This window comes from Dermochelys coriacea, chromosome 1, assembly GCF_009764565.3.
Source record: "Dermochelys coriacea isolate rDerCor1 chromosome 1, rDerCor1.pri.v4, whole genome shotgun sequence".
Lineage (NCBI taxonomy): Eukaryota > Metazoa > Chordata > Testudines > Dermochelyidae > Dermochelys > Dermochelys coriacea.
In genome coordinates, this window is record NC_050068.2 from 169374343 (window position 1) to 169391698 (window position 17356).

Genomic DNA, 17356 nt, shown 5'->3' on the forward strand with positions numbered 1-17356 from the left:
TAATGAGACCAAACCCCTTACCATAGCAACAGAATATTAGGCAGATAAATCTCTTGCCTAAGCGTGAAGTCTGGCTCATCAGTGAGCATACCATTTCAATTCCCTTTGATGAGTGAAGCCTACAAAATGCATTTGTACATGATATACTACTACAGTTCAAAAGATGTCCCACTGGGAGGAATTAAAGATCAAGGGGGAAAAGGTAAAACTGCTGTTTCTTTCCTTTTGAATACTCCAATGATAGCTGCTGATGATGTGCAATTATACTGCAGTTGATGAATGCACCCTACAACTAGAATTTACCCATATTTCAGTGAAGAGAAAGACAAACCAAGACATTTTTACCACCAAAAGGGGAAATCAAAAAACATTGCTTAAGTTCCTTGGTGTTCAGATTTAAGGACAGATGGTAGCTTTCATAGAGTACTTCTGGTGGCCAGGTATAACCCATACTGACTGCCAATTGGTAGGTCCTGAGAGCAGCTGTTATTTGATAGCTAGACCTGTAGGTGGAGCATCACTCACTGCATCAGTTTAACAGCAGAAGTTGCATTGGATCAACTAAATTTTTGGAAAAAAGAAAAGGAGTACTTGTGGCACCTTAGAGACTAACAAATTTATTAGAGCATAAGCTTTCCTGAGCTACAGCTCACTTCATCGGATGCCCACGAAAGCTTATGCTCTAATAAATTTGTTAGTTTATAAGGTGCCACAAGTACTCCTTTTCTTTTTGCGAATACAGACTAACACGGCTGCTACTCTGAAACCTAAATTTTTGGGGACCCCCTCTACTATGAGCTGGGAGAATTAAAATTAGCTGGTGATTTGGAGTTACCCCTGTTCTGATCAGGTTTGTTGCCTTCTGACCCTAATTCTCTCCTATAGGAAGCTAGGGCCAGGCCCAAAGCCAGTGCTACTCGCCACCTTGCAGCCTCCTCCAGTTGCCCAGCTTCTTTGGTCCCCTCCTCAGGCTTAGGGAAGCAAACAGGACGTACATAGCTCCATGTGTTGCCTCTAGCCAGAGATCCCAGCAGCTCATGGAGGGAGCCACTGGAGCAAGGTTAAAGCAGAATATCCAGCCTCTTAGTGGGGTCACATAGTGCTGCAAGGGAAGCAGTCAGTGACTCGGGTTGATGTCTGACATCTACTCTAGTTTTGGCACTATTGTTGAGGCACATTGAAGAGAACTGTGGGTTGGGTTTGGGTGAGGAAGGGAAGTAAATGAACGAAGTTGATGGAGCAGGAAAGAGCTGAGACTGGGTGAATAGAAGGATGACTGGCGGGTGAGATCAGATGGGTAAATCAGGTGTGTGACTGAGTTTGTGGGACAATTTGAATAAGGTAGGTGGTGGGGTGCTGTGATTGCCTGCCGTGTGAGAAACAGTTGGGAAGTGAAAGAGGTAGTGCAGAGCAATGTAAATGTAGGTGAGGAGACAGGGACTGCTTCCAAGTGCATTTGTGGGGAAGGAAGTTGCATATGCTAGTGTTTATAGTAAAGGTGGACTAGGAAGTATTCGCAGATGCTGTTAAGTTTTCTTGACATATGTTGCAAAGCTGAGCTAATATTACAGATCCAATGTTTCTCTAAGCAAATCCAAGAGGGGAATCTCACTCATTCGTAGTGTGCAACCACATTGATTGTCTTGGGGACACCCCTCTCTCTCTCTCTCCCCCCCTTCTCCCCCACAGAGTTGTGTAACATTGTGTCTCTAACTGTAGCAATTGCTTTACATGGAAAGTGATTTTTTTAAAAAAAACTTTTATTTAGCAGGTAGATAGAAGAAGAAGATAGAGCTGCCAGCACCCTGAGACTAGCCAGCTCTTAACAGACCAGCAGAAAGTGCTCTGTGGAGCAGAGTTTGAGAACCTGTGCTCTAGTGCAGGGATTGGCAACCTTTGGCACGTGGCCTGCCAGGATAAGCCCCCTGGTGGGTCAGGCTGGTTTGTTTACCTGCCGTGTCTGCAGGTTCAGCCAATCATGGTTCCCATTGGCCGCGGTTCACCGCTCCAGGCAACGGGGGCTGTGGGAAGTGGTGTGGGTCGAGGGATGTCCTGGCCGCCTCTTCCCACAACCCCCATTGGCCTGGAGCAGTGAACCATGGCCAGTGGGAGCTGCGATCGGCTGAACCAGTGGACGCAACAGGTAAACAAACCGGCTCGGCCTGCCAGGAAGCTTACCTTAGTGGGCCATGTGCCAAAGGTTGCCGATCCCTGCTCTAGCAGTTTTTCAGTTCCTGTTCACTCCATTTGATGGCTAATGCCAGTAGCTTTATAATATACTCACACAGTATATGTTTAGTGTAGAAAAATCAAGATATTCTTGGTCACATGGCAGAATTCCGTATATGGCTACATCACCTGCTGGCAGGCACTGCACACAGTAAGGAGTTTTCTGCCTTACCTTCCTGTGCTGCCAGACAGGGTGTGGGGGAGAAGAGAGGCAATGCTTTAGTTCCACCTTTCTGATCTACTCTCTCTCCTTAAGGGTGGGGAGAGGGGATGGAAAAGGCTCCAAGGGGTCCCTTTCCCTTCTTTACCTCCCTGTAGCAAGAGGGAGAGAGTATGAGAGTGGTGAAATTATGCTCGTAGATCTCAAACTTGAGCTTTGGAACTCGATTGTTCCACACACAGGAAAAAACAAAGGGATCATTGGTCAAATGATGATTTTGTAATATCTGGGATTATTCTACCACAGTACACATGTAAAATATTTCAGTATGATATAGTAAGATAAGGCAAGGCAAGGATAGTTCCAATTCACATTCTCTGTAGAACATTAGACTTGACACCATATGTTTAATTAAAGCTGTAATTTTCCCTCAATTAATCCAAGTGTTTTCTTAGAAGCAAAACCCTGAACTGTTCTTCAGCCAAAAAGAACCAAGACCAACCTCTGTTCTTCCAAATACAGGAAATGTATTAATCTTTATTCATTTCAGGTCCAATGCATTGGACAGCCACAGGAAATGGAAGCTTAATTGGTTCATGATGAGCAGCTCCCACAAATGCCCTAGCTGATTGCTGAATACACTCACCTTTTCACTTGGGGTATATTTATAGTCAGAACTCTTCTTCCTGTTAGTGTAACAAACAAAGAAGGCAGATTGTGTATAAATAAGCTTCTCCGAGAACTAAAGTACAAGCAGATAAAAATGAAACAAATTTGACCACTTTAGACACCATCCTGGTTTCATCTTAGATTGAGTCTCTGATCAGTGGGGCTCACTGATTTTCAGAAGGTAAAGCAGTGTTTTGCAATGTGCTACCTGAAAGGCATTCCTATCTTACTAAAGACAGATTACTTTATGAGAATATCTTGACCAAGTAAAGAAAGTTATCACCATTTCACAGCTCACAATTAACAAGATCTGTAGTGGATGTGTGAAAATACTATGTAATAGAAATAGCTCTTTCATAAAATGTCCTTCTCTCCAGTGGCACAGACAGCAATATTTTACATTAGGGGCATGTCCATTGTCTTCTGTCCATTACAATATCTGTGACGATACCTTAGGGAGCTTCTAGACAACAAAATCCTTCAATCATGAGCCACTGCCAAACTAGCTTCCCTGGCTTGTTGCTTTAAGGCTCCAAGATATGATGCATATCTGGTTATGGCTCATATAGTGATGATGTATATGATATTCATGACCATCATAAAACAAGTATCAGAAAGTATTTTTAAAAAGTACTTGGCGATATCTTCTTTTAGTAAATTACTTGCTTTTTCCTGCCTCATTTGAGAATGTGAGTTATTAATGTTGAGCTTAGCTAGACAGAAGAAATGTCAGCCTCCACTTTAAGGACTCAGTATTAGTCTCATATGTGAGCATGTATCTCAGCCTATCTTGTACAATCAGCTTGCATGTACTGTATGAACAGTTGCTGATTTCACAGAACTAGCACACTTCCATCTTTTAGGGCAAGACAGAGGCGATGACCAGTTTCCAAAATGATCTGCAGACAGAGATTTGGGTAAAATCTTCTACCTAGGTACTTTGCATTCACAACCAGGGAGTTGGCCAAGCAAGATTTATGTCTGCGTCTGAATTAGGGGTTTGAATGACAACCAAAAGGGGGAGGGGACACAGCCATCTGAAAATTTACCTCTGTTTAACAGAAGTATTGGTTGGTTCATTTATTAATAGTGGCTTGGCGTTAGTATGCAGCTTAGTAAGCATAGTGAGAAAATCCAGCCACCAAAATATTTCAGAACAGGTTATCAGAAATAAGGTTGATACAAAACACCCCCATGTCTAATAATGATGTGGAAAGCCCTGCACAAGAATCACATTTCTTACATCATCGAAGCACAAATGAAATTAACTACCCAAAAGTGATATACTTACTGAGAAGAGCTTTCTTCTGGAAAAGTAAAAGAAAAAACATATTTAGCACACAGTAATTTCTCTGGCTAATAAACATCCTGTGAAATATCTCCTGTGGATAACATTTAACTCTTGTCCTTCCTCATCCCTTTAATTTCTGACAGTAGCTGTTGAATTATGTTTCTCACTGGAGGATGAACAAGTGATGCCCTTGGCAGCAGTCTGTCTGGATAAGCCAGCAAGAAAGCTGCCCAAGTCCCCTCTCCTCTGAAGCTATTAGTCTACTTCTGACAGTGTTCAGCTACCTGTTCTCATGAAACTGCTCTCAAATAATTCTGCACCACCTCGCTCCCCCCTACACCCGCAAAAAGCTGTGTCCCCTCTTTCAGACACATCCTGAGACATTCTCCTGCATCACTGCCTATATTCACTGTATTAGACTCCATGGCCCCTATTGTAAATACCCTGGGGAAGTTGCCCAGCTATTATGAAATTTAATAAAAGCATCTGTTTTCCTGACATGTACTTCCATTATGGTCCATCAGATGGAGTCAGCAAGTCCATTTCCACCAGGATGCAAGTTTCAGTACTGCTTACATCTTAGATTAAAAAATAACTGTTTAAATTACTTCTTTTTACTGGAACAGACAGATTTTAGAAACCAAAACCAGCAATTAATGTCCCTTTAACGTACATATGCACACACAAATATTTGATATGTGTGCATATTATATGTACTTCATAACATATAGGTGTCATTTTGTTGTTCTTCTTTTATGTTATTTGGTGCCCTGCTAAATGAGTAAACATGGCAGAATTCTGGCCAGAAATAAATTTATACCTAATGTCTTTCAGGGAGTTTTTGGTTTTTCTCATATCCACAATAGTCCTCACTAGTCCTGTTATGACACACTTTGGGGAAGGAATTTGTAACTTCTTTCATCAGCTAGACTTTGTACCCAAGTAGTTATTTATCCTGGGCTCTGTCTCCCCTGAGCTTAGAGTTCATTTACTTCAAGGTACCTGTCATTGACTGGGTGAGCTAGAAATTCTCTGACTCAGTTCATGAACATTTGTGGAAAATAGAACTGTGGGCAAGAGAAAAAGTTTAAACTTTTTTCTAATATTTTCAAAACTATCTTAACTTTGTATAAGAAAGAAGTCTCTGGAGCTTACTTGGACTCTCCACATTTGCCTAAATTCCTTTTCAGCAGCAATTTATGACTAGCCTGCCATTTCTATCTCATTTTCTTTTGCGACAAGTAAACTGGGTATGATCAAAAGGAGTAGGCAGAACAAATAACTATGGGCCAGATCCTACACTTACTGAAGACAGATGCAATACTTCCATTGGCTTCAATAGTGCAGAATCAGACCCTACATGAAAAAGGAGTATACTCTACAGACAGGAGAAATATTTAGTCATAGCAAGTTTCCTGATATCTATAAGGCAGGCAAGATTTAACTTAACTTACTTGAAAAGTAACCTTTTTTGTGTGCATAAAATACCCCAAGGCCACATAATGCCATTACCAGAGCCACAACTACTACAGCAGCTATGATTCCACTTATATTAAGGTCATCTATAAATGAAAACAAAATTAATAGTGTTAAAAAACCCCAAAAGCAAAAACTTGCCATTATAACAGTTTTCCACTATTCCACTAAAATTCCAGAGAGCAGTGGCAATAACTACTACAGAATACAATATGTAAATGCCTGTGACATGCAAGTTGCTAGAAACCAGAAAGGTTCTCAAAATGTCTATTCGATTCACTTCTACTACCCATCAAATAATACCCTCGTTAGCACAAAGCTTTTTAAACACACCTCAAATTCTTAATATGATCCCAAAAGTCAAAAACTTGAGAGAGACAAGGGAGTATTTTCTCATCTAGACGAGTGCCTAACCCCTGATGTCATTCAAGTTACACACATCAAATGGAGAATATATCCTGAAGCCTGTAAATGGAAACAGCTGTTCTAGAAGATTTGTTTTAAGTTAGTTTGATTAAAATAGTAGTAATGTAACAGCTGATGAAAATGTTGACATAGAATGATATTTGTGGAACCAAGAATTTTCATGCTGTTGAATCATAAGTATAAAACTTAACGGCTTCCGACATGAATGAAAGTGAGGCTTTTTAAAAACTAAACCACCAAGGCCAAAGTATTCAAACCTGGGTGCCTAAAATTAGATTCCTTAATCCAGATTTGGGCACCTAAATAGAAGTGGCCTGATTTTTCTGTAGTGTGCACCTTCAGGGGAGAGATTAGGCCACTTCTACTTAGATGCCCAAATATATATTTGGTTGCCTAACTACAAGCACACAGATTTGAAAATGTTGGCTCCCCCCAAAAACCAAGCTTATTGTATGTGTTAATAAATACCAATTTCGGACTTGGATTAATGTTTCCTCAGCAGAGGAATTCTGCCTTGATAGCATGTAGTTATTCAAATACAACATGAATGCATTAAAAGGCCTGATCCAAAGTCTTTCTGTTGACTTCAGCAGGCTTTGAACCAGGTCTTGAGAGAGTAAGAAATATTAGAGCACTGTTTAAAACAGGGGTCTCAATATCCCAGCCCGCGGGCCATCTGTGGCCCAAGAACCTCCCCCCCGGCCCATAGAGGAGAGATGCAGGAAGACACGCTGCTGGCAATGTCTGCTGCAGGCGCCACCCCCCAGGCAGACTCAGTCATGGAGGCAGCTTCATTAGCTGCCGGGCAGAGTCAGTGTCACCTTTTCCCCACAATGACTATAAACAAGTCAAAATACCCAACACAACTCTCTGATGCCCACCTTGCTGCCATCCTGAAGGTTTCAACCGCTCAGTCACTGAGGCCAAACATCAACAAACTGACAGAACTGAAGCGTTGCCAGGTGTCTGGCAAACACTAAAAACTCTCTGCCAGGCGAAGAATTGTATAAAGTTGTATGACAGTTTTATTATTTCTAAGAAATTTGAAATAAAAAATACAATATAAAAGTTTTCTTTTCTGAACACCATCTTCAGTGACATTATTGGCCCGCTGGGAGGATTTGAGGACTAGCACTAGCCCTAAGGTAAATTGAGTTTGAGATCCCGGGTTTAAAAGGTCTCTGCCACAGTATTTTGTAGAATCCATCCATCCATCCATTAGAAGCATTTTCCCCTTCACTGTTGATTAAAACCTTTCAGAAGCCTGAAATATTCCTTACCAACTTCTCTCCATCACTTGTCATTGCACTGCTGTGGGATTTTGCAGAGCTACTCAAGAGTGCTGGGCTGCTGGAATACATTTTTTTTCTTTAGGGAAAAAATCGTGGATGGACTTCTTTACAAAACAAATTCTACATCTAACAAGTTACATGGATGTTGCAAACAGATAAGGAGCAGAAAGCAAAATAAACATTAGGCCTATCAACCTTGACAGTGTACCTTTAACCAGATATAAATGTCACATTTATTACTGTTTTTCCAGATAAGAAAATGAAGATCAGAAATAGTTTTCTGACTTGCTGCATTAAGCCTCACATAAAAATGTCTCAGGGAAAATATCTGTGAAACAAGACTTGCAGATCATACTTTACAGCTTCCACAAAAACGTTCTGAAATATTAATATTTTATGTATATACTATTGTTCAGTGGAGTTTAATGCATAGTAATCTTCTGAAAGCAGGACATTTGATCATTTTAAAACACTCTGAGCTTACCAACCTTTTGTAAGATACAGTAATCTCTACTGCTTCTTTTTAGAAGAGGAGTGATTTAAGCAGCCAAAACGTCTACATAAATAGCATTCATAACAAACATCATGTAATTGCATTTGATTCCAGCACTCTGGGGGAGGAATAAGACAGTATAATTTGAACCTAGTCTTAGCTTCTTACATGTATCATGCAATAAAGTCATTTTCATCTACAGATTTTTTTTGCCTTATTTGCTTTTGATACTTACCAACTTGCATTCGCTTCACAGAGCATTTTTGAGGAAGTCCAATTCCATTAGAGGCTTCACAGTAATACTCTCCAGTGTCCTTCTTTGAAACGGTGTTAAATACCTGTTAAATTTTAAAAAGTCATCAATAAAGCTGAGTGAAATTTAGAATTCCCATCCCATGGAAATTCTGACAATTTTGTTTTTGTCCCAAATTTGATGAAAAGTTGACATTTAACAAAACAAATTCCAAAAATTTTTTATTCAGAAACATTTTGTGTCAACATTTCATCAAAACAAATCATTTAAACATTTCTGAAATTGAAATTTCATTTTCTTTAATTGAATTTGACTCAAAATTAAATATTTTATTTTGATTTTCCCTGGTGGAAAATTGAATTTTTTCAGCAAACTCAAAATTTCCCTGTGGAAAATTTCAATTTTGTGGAAACTGCATTTCAGTTGGAAAATCATTCAGACAGAAAATTCCCAACCAGCTCCAGTTATGAAATACTATCACCATGTGATTTAAAGTTAGGAGGTTGGGAGAAGAGGGACACTATACTGATACCATTTAGACAATTAGTTCTTTAAACTATGGGTTATTTTTTCTTTTTTTTACAAAATGAAGTATGATGAAATAGATGACTATTTCACATAAACAACAAGAAAGGGAGAGGTGGGGACTTTCCAAAACTCATCAAACTCAGTGGGTGTCTTTTCATTGACTTCAGTGGGCTTTGAAATTAGGCCATTCTCTGAGAGCCACAACTATGCATCAAGGCCAAGATTTTCAGAAGTGACTAGTGATGCTAGTTTGTGGTGCTCAGTTTTACACACCTTAAAGATTTTCAGAGTGTGCTGATCATTCACCTTCTGAAAATCAGACTCCTCTAAGGTATCTGACTTTGATCATCCATAAAGGCGAGGTGCCCAAACTTAGAAAGTCTTGGATTAAAATTTATCATTAATAATAACTGAAAAGCATCCATGGAAGCCTCTTCAAAGAGATGTATAGTTCTGGAAAAGATGCCTATGCTGATTTGGGGCCTGCCTCCTGCTCTCAGTCTTTACTGGTGCAGGATTGGGCCCTATAAGTATATCTGGAAAGTTACTTTTACATTCCTAAACATCTGTTTGTCCAATATTGTCCTCTATGTTTGGGAACAACTACTCATGAAGTCCATAAAGATGCCTACTTTATCCTCTTTTAAATCCCTCCTTAAAAAACTTATCTGTACTGCGATGCCTGATCTGGCACTGATTACGCATGTGGCAAGCTGTAACTTCTATTTATTTTGCAGAACTCTGCTAAATTATTTTACCTCATCCTTTCACTCCACTCTCACCCAGTTGGTGTATTTCATCCACCTGTTGTATCCTGTCTGATATGTAGGTTGTGAGCTCTTTGGAGCATGGATTTTTTTTTGTTTGTTTCTCATCTGCACAATGCCTAGCACAATGGGGCCCTGATCCTTGGTCATAGTGTAACATGAATAATACATTTAATCTTCTTTCAGATGCAAAAGTCAAAAGAAAGAGTTGGACAAGATGATCTTACCAATGTTCCAGTCTTTTTATTCATGGTATAAGAAATGTTTCCTATTTTAGCATTGCCTGTTCCTGTATTTTCCAGTAAAGCAACACCATTCCTATACCACTTGTACTCAGAAGCAGGAGACCCTTCATTTTCTTTACAACTCAGTTGTACTACTGTTCCACTCATTGCTGAACTGGGCACTTCACAAGATGGAGCTGCCGAGGCCACTGAACAATGAAAAACATATTTGTCATTTGGCAGTTTAAGTGTTTTAAATTAACATTCACATTTCTATTTCAACATTTGCTTAGGTATCAAAGACAATCCAAAGAACCCCATGATGTATTAATTAACAGGATAGACTGGTGGGGCATGGTCAAGAAAGGGATCATCAGGAGGTGACCAGTGGGTCACACCCCACTAAACGAGAACACAGAAAAATCCCTGGGTTGCTAGGACCCTGGAAAGGGAAGGAGCACTTTGCTCCCAGCCCCTTCAACCTGCTGCTGCCTCTCCCTTGTTCTGTCCCCTCTCACGACCATCCAATCCAAGATCAGCTTCTCAACTGCCCTCCCCACCTCCATCCTGCCAGCACAGCACTTAGTTCCATGGACTAAAGAGAATGTGGAATCAGGCAAAACTTTCCATGGATTTTTTTTATTTTTTGTTGAAATATTTTGTTCTTGTTGTTTCCACTTATTTGAAACAATTTCCCCCCCATTTTTTGAGCATCTTCCCCTCAATTCCCTCCTCCCCCATTTTTTTCCTGAACTAGTGAAGGATGGGGAAAGGAAAATAAAATAAAATATTAATAATTTATTTTGGTTTCAAAAAAGTTTCAAATGACACATTTTCACAGAAAAAAATTCATATAGTTTGAGAAATAATTTTTGGTGGAAACACTTTCATTAAAATTTTTGAACAGCTCTAATCAGTGTGATATTTCAGCCATTTGGTTAGTCACCACCAAAGGCCAAGAATCACTGAACTGTGGGGTTTTTTTTAAATGAACAAAATACCCACTCTGCTTTGTGTTCTGTATTGATATGCCAATAAGGAATCTATTTGTCAAAAAAAAAGTCCCTGAATCTTTTTTGTTGTCTGCATTGTTACAGACGTACTTGCGGATAGGTATTTTGAAATAAATAACCCAAAGTAATTGAAACTGGTGTGATTATATTGTGTTATTTTGATAAATAAAATATGCAGAATTTTGCAGAATTTCCAAATATTGTGCGCAGAATTTTTTTTTTTGAAGATTTTTTAATTTTTTGGCACAGAATTCCCCTAGGTGTAGTATATAACGGAAACCATTTCAAGCCAGTTCCAGCACCTATGAATACAGGGCTTATGAGGAACTTCAGCCAGTTTTTGAACTGGCAGTTGCTGAAAAAAGATCCAGTGAAGCCTTTTCCACATACAGGTGCCTCAGCCCAGATAACATTTCTGCCAGGCTAGACATGGATCTCTCCGGAAGAGAGGCTGGTATTTCTATGTGCAATTTTGTAAAGTGGACAAGGAGAAGACCTCTGAGTTTTACTTGTAACCTAATCAGAATTTGGAGCTAGCACTGGACTTCACAGTTGTGTGTTTTGGATTTATTTCTATCAACAGAGTGATTATCAATACACTTTAAGCTGTCATAGTTGCTTTGGTGTTGGGAAATTCAATGGGGCCTAAGAGAGTTAGCTACCACCTTTCACTGAAAGTCAATGAGAGCTGGGTGTCCAACTCCCTTAGGCCCATTTGAAAATCCCAGCCTTAATATACAGGCCAAACTTTCAGAAAAGATTATGAGGGTAGATTTGTTCCTTATTATTAATTATTCGTTAGAGCTAGTCAAAAGAAGGTAAATGCAGTTAGTAAAAACATTAAAGAGAACTCAGAAAAGAACATACACTTTGTCATTTGGCAAACAATGTTATGAATAAAAGATAGGTTTCAGAGTAGCAGCCGTGTTAGTCTGTATTCACAAAAAGAAAAGGAGTACTTGTGGCACCTTAGAGACTAACAAATTTATTAGAGCATAAGCTTTCGTGAGCTACAGCTCACTTCATCGGATGCATTTGGTGGAAAAAACAGAGGAGAGATTTATATACACACACACAGAGAACATGAAACAATGGGTTTATCATACACACTGTAAGGAGAGTGATCTCTTAAGATAAGACATCACCAGCAGCAGGGGGGGGGGAAGGAGGAAAACCTTTCATGGTGACAAGCAAGGTAGGCTAATTCCAGCAGTTAACAAGAATATCAGAGGAACAGTGGGGGGTGGGGTGGGAGGGAGAAATACCATGGGGAAATAGTTTTACTTTGTGTAATGACTCATCCATTCCCAGTCTCTATTCAAGCCTAAGTTAATTGTATCCAGTTTGCAAATTAATTCCAATTCAGCAGTCTCTCGTTGGAGTCTGTTTTTGAAGCTTTTTTGTTGAAGTATAGCCACTCTTAGGTCTGTGATCGAGTGACCAGAGAGATTGAAGTGTTCTCCAACTGGTTTTTGAATGTTATAATTCTTGACGTCTGATTTGTGTCCATTCATTCTTTTGCGTAGAGACTGTCCAGTTTGGCCAATGTACATGGCAGAGGGGCATTGCTGGCACATGATGGCATATATCACATTGGTAGATGCGCAGGTGAACGAGCCTCTGATAGTGTGGCTGATGTGATTAGGCCCTATGATGGTGTCCCCTGAATAGATATGTGGACAGAGTTGGCAACGGGCTTTGTTGCAAGGATAGGTTCCTGGGTTAGTGGTTCTGTTGTGTGGTGTGTGGTTGCTGGTGAGCATTTGCTTCAGATTGGCGGGCTGTCTGTAAGCACGGACTGGTCTGTCTCCCAAGATCTGTGAGAGTGATGGGTCGTCCTTCAGGATAGGTTGTAGATCCTTGATGATGCGTTGGAGAGGTTTTAGTTGGGGGCTGAAGGTGATGGCTAGTGGCGTTCTGTTGTTTTCTTTGTTGGGCCTGTCCTGTAGTAGGTGACTTCTGGGTACTCTTCTGGCTCTGTCAATCTGTTTCTTCACTTCAGCAGGTGGGTATTGTAGTTGTAGGAATGCATGATAGAGATCTTGTAGGTGTTTGTCTCTGTCTGAGGGGTTGGAGCAAATGCGGTTATATCGTAGCGCTTGGCTGTAGACAATGGATCGAGTGGTATGATCTGGATGAAAGCTAGAGGCATGTAGGTAGGAATAGCGGTCAGTAGGTTTCCGACATAGGGTGGTGTTTATGTGACCATCGCTTATTAGCACCGTAGTGTCCAGGAAGTGGATCTCTTGTGTGGACTGGTCCAGGCTGAGGTTGATGGTGGGATGGAAATTGTTGAAATTATGGTGGAATTCCTCAAGAGCTTCTTTTCCATGGGTCCAGATGATGAAGATGTCATCAATGTAGCGCAAGTAGAGTAGGGGCATTAGGGGACGAGAGCTGAGGAAGCGTTGTTCTAAGTCAGCCATAAAAATGTTGGCATACTGTGGGGCCATGCGGGTACCCATCGCAGTGCCGCTGATTTGAAGGTATACATTGTCACCAAATGTGAAATAGTTATGGGTCAGGACAAAGTCACAAAGTTCAGCCACCAGGTTAGCCGTGACAGTATCAGGGATAGGGACTGCTGAATTGGAATTAATTTGCAAACTGGATACAATTAACTTAGGCTTGAATAGAGACTGGGAATGGATGAGTCATTACACAAAGTAAAACTATTTCCCCATGGTATTTCTCCCTCCCACCCCACCCCCCACTGTTCCTCTGATATTCTTGTTAACTGCTGGAATTAGCCTACCTTGCTTGTCACCATGAAAGGTTTTCCTCCTTTCTCCCCCCTGCTGCTGGTGATGGCTTATCTTAAGTGATCACTCTCCTTACAGTGTGTATGATAAACCCATTGTTTCATGTTCTCTGTGTGTGTGTATATAAATCTCTCCTCTGTTTTTTCCACCAAATGCATCCGATGAAGTGAGCTGTAGCTCACGAAAGCTTATGCTCTAATAAATTTGTTAGTCTCTAAGGTGCTATGAATAAAAGAGATTGCATGAGAAAAAATATCCATACTGAATTCCCCCTACCACCCTGCCCTTAGGATTGACCTCAACAAAAACCCAGAGTCAAAGTTAGGTTTCTACCCAACACTGTGAGAGTAATAATAGTCTCGGCCAGATTTTGTCCCCGTGCAGTCGGCGCACTAACTTCACAACGGTATCTCGCAGAATCTTTTCTGGTCACATTTCTAATCCGTATGCTTGAATCTATCATCTCTGCTCGGCCTTTCAGATCACCTTTAAAAGAGAATATGACAGTTAGAATATGCAGCTCAAGCCTGTTATAAAAATAAAATATCACTGTGCATCATTGGCTCGTCTTGAAACCACACTATGCATCTAGTCATCAATCATTGCTCACTTCTTTAATCTTGATAATTTTTGTGCCTCATTTTCCACTGAAGGGCAATATGTATGAGCACTTTTCTCCAAAGATACTATCACTTCCACTCTACAAATAAGTTTAGGGCAACAAGGCGATACTTTAAGCCCAAACTTTACACCCTGTGTTCACAAACCAAAGGCATCACTTATGAAACACAGCCAGTTTCCAACAGCCTAGAGAGTTGGAATCCCAAGACCCATCTTGAATTTGGCAGCCCTGCGTTTCCCCCATGCTCTTGGGTGGCTTGTTGAAATCTGCATCGTCTAAGAAACTTAAAAGTGACATTTATTATGGATAGAGAATGTTGGCCCAAAGCTCTCTAGTTAAGCTTTCAAAAATCCAGACTCCATTACAGTCCTGTTATCACATACCTTTCACCTTGTGGGCTGATTTTTTTCTATACTTGGTCTCTAGTCAAAAGATGATTTTTTTTTAAGTTGGAACAAAATTCTTTCAGACATTTGAGTTATGGGAGTGTGTGTGTTATGAGGTCAAAACTAATTTCCCATTGAAAAGAGAAAAAAAAATAGCTACAGCTTTTTGAACAAAGCCACAATAAAAATAACTGATGTTTACAATTTGAACCTTGTGATTGTCAGTTTTCATTGAGGATTAATGTATTTTGCTTGGCTTGAAAAAAGTTTAGCAATGATATGGCCTTTTGGAAACTGTACAGAGCACACAGGGTAGAAAATTTTGTTCAGGCTACAGCTACATATGAAATATAGATGTACTTGCTGCTTTAAGGAACTTACAAGCTCTACTGCCAGAGCTTTTCAGTTCTGTAAATTTATAGCATGAGCATCTTATAATCTCAACCTGTCGAGCTTGCTATCTCCACAAATGGCAAACATGTAGAACTGGAATGTACGAGTCTATTAGCAAGGCCAGTACAGTTTGCAAGCTCTGCAAATCAAATAGCTTTGGGCTTTTTTACTTCCCGCCCCATCCTCCTTTTTTCCACCATTTAGTTAAAAACTCTGAAATAAAGAAACACCATTAAAAAAAAAATCACAAAAAGTCAGTAAAACTTAAGAATCCAACAGCAACATTCACTTGACTGCATTGCACAAATTTCCTATTTCCTCTTCCTGCTTCTTGTCTGATTGGATGTCAAACTATGATGTGGCGTGTATTTCACACAGGCTCCAAAAGGGTGTAAGACATCAATTAACATACTAGGCTGCACCTGGAGGGAGAGCCAAGTTTAACTGAGGATGAAGCCCAGCTGGGGAGTGGCTAGAAGAGGACTATAAACAAAAAAGGTTGAGAGCAGAAGGGGCTGCAGGGAAGTATTAGCCTGACCTCATTTAATATTATTTTAAATTATCTTCCAAAGCAAATAAGTGCTGGGGTAAGTGCAGATAAGCATGCTCTATGGATTAGAAGCAGGCACAATGAAGTGGAAGAAAAGAGAATCAACCAAGTTCTATGAGAGACTTCAGACTGGGAAAGGCATAGGGTTTCAAGTTCTCCATTGCTAAAACCAAAGAACTAATCTTTACAAAAAAGGAAAGCTATGTATGTATGTATGTATGTATGTAAATTGTACATGTATGGAGAAAAAATAGATATAATTCAAAGGAAAAAATTCCTAGGGATAATATTTGATACTAAATTACTTTGGAAAGATCAAATAGACTGTGTTTAAGTTGAATACAAAGGAAGGATCAACCTGTGTAAAAATATTGCTGGGACAAATTGGGGGACGGATAAGAAAACTCTGCTGATGATTTTCAGAGCCTTAATCAAACCAATTACCCATTATGGCTGCCAAGATTTTGGGTCAGCATCAAAATCAGAACTAAAAAAAAAATAGATTTAATGCAAGCACAGGCACTAGAAGTTGTATATGGTATATTTATTACAGCACCTATGTGTGAGATACGGATAGCTGCTAGTGAAATTCTAGCTACACCACAAATGAAGCTCCTGGACCTAATTTTCTGGGCCAAAGTTTATGGGAATTGCAATGGTGAAAGTATTGAACACATATATGAGGATTGTTAGGAATTATGAGGATTGTTAGGAATTCAACAGATGGACCAAAACACACAGTGTTAGAACTACACATGCTGTTTGAGTTAAAATGTGGATGCAGCAGTTGAAAGACAGGGAAATGCTAACTGAAGTCAAAACTTTTAGTCATGGGAAAATTAGTTATGAATGGAAAGCCACATTCCAAATATAGATTTAGACTTATTTTATGAACTTAAGGATAAAAGGGGATAATGGGTATAAAAAAATGAAGCACAGATGAAAAGTGAGTTGTTTTGTCAAATACATACAGAGCAATCCATAACAAATGGGGAGGGGTGCAAAGGAAGAGTAGGGATGGCATATTGTATACCAAAATTAGGGATTCGTACATCTAAAAGATTATCTGATTTTGTAGCTGTCATGACAGCCGAACTAATGGTAATTATGCTAATGGTCATTTTTTCAGACTCAGTATCAGACTTTAGGACAACAAAAAGGGCGTGTCTGTGTGTAGAAGTGACTTAATAAATTAATTTATATTTCTAATAACAGAATTAACCCAGATGGGATTATATGTAGCATTAGCCTAGATGGCAGCACATAACAGGATAACAGGGAACAAAACAATGGACAAAGCAGCTAAAAGTGCTGCAAGAAATGGAAGAATTTGATATAGAAATACCCTTAAGTACACAAATTGTAAAGCCTAGTACAGAAAAATTTAAAAAAGGAATGGCAAAAAAACTGGATCAATGAAAAAAGAGGAAGAAGATGTTTTGAATTGTGCCCTAGAGTTGAGGATAGTGACATACTTCATGTCCCGGACAGCAAAAATGAAGTGCTTTTGTTTAGAGTACTAACTGGCCATTGTGGTTTAAACAAAAATTTTTTTTGAATAAATGAACAAAACACAAAGATGGACTATGTGTGCACTGTAAAGTAGAAGAAACAACTGATCACCTTTTATGAGTATGTAAGGGCTTAGATAAAGAGAAAGTTTTACGAGGAATTTAAATGGCATAAAGTAACAAAAATTACAGTAGTTTATTTAGTAAAAATATCAAGAAAATGGGGTAATATTAAAAAGGTTTTATGTTATCTGAAAGAAACAGGACAGAACAAGAGAATACAAACCACTAGGTGTTTAGGAATTATAGCG

General features: G+C 39.5%; 1 protein-coding gene across 2 annotated transcripts in view; it reads right to left on the reverse strand.

Annotated features, from left to right (window-relative positions):
- Positions 1–17356, reverse strand: part of JAM2 (junctional adhesion molecule 2) — a 65092-nt gene that overhangs the window by 2839 nt on the left and 44897 nt on the right. For both annotated transcript variants that reach the window (XM_038383021.2, XM_038382228.2), the window contains 6 exons: positions 13917–14069; positions 9812–10017; positions 8272–8374; positions 5804–5911; positions 4350–4365; positions 3036–3075 (listed from right to left, as the gene is read on the reverse strand). In XM_038383021.2, the coding sequence (XP_038238949.1) occupies positions 3036–3075; positions 4350–4365; positions 5804–5911; positions 8272–8374; positions 9812–10017; positions 13917–14069 (626 nt within the window). The remainder of the gene's footprint in view (positions 1–3035; positions 3076–4349; positions 4366–5803; positions 5912–8271; positions 8375–9811; positions 10018–13916; positions 14070–17356) is intronic.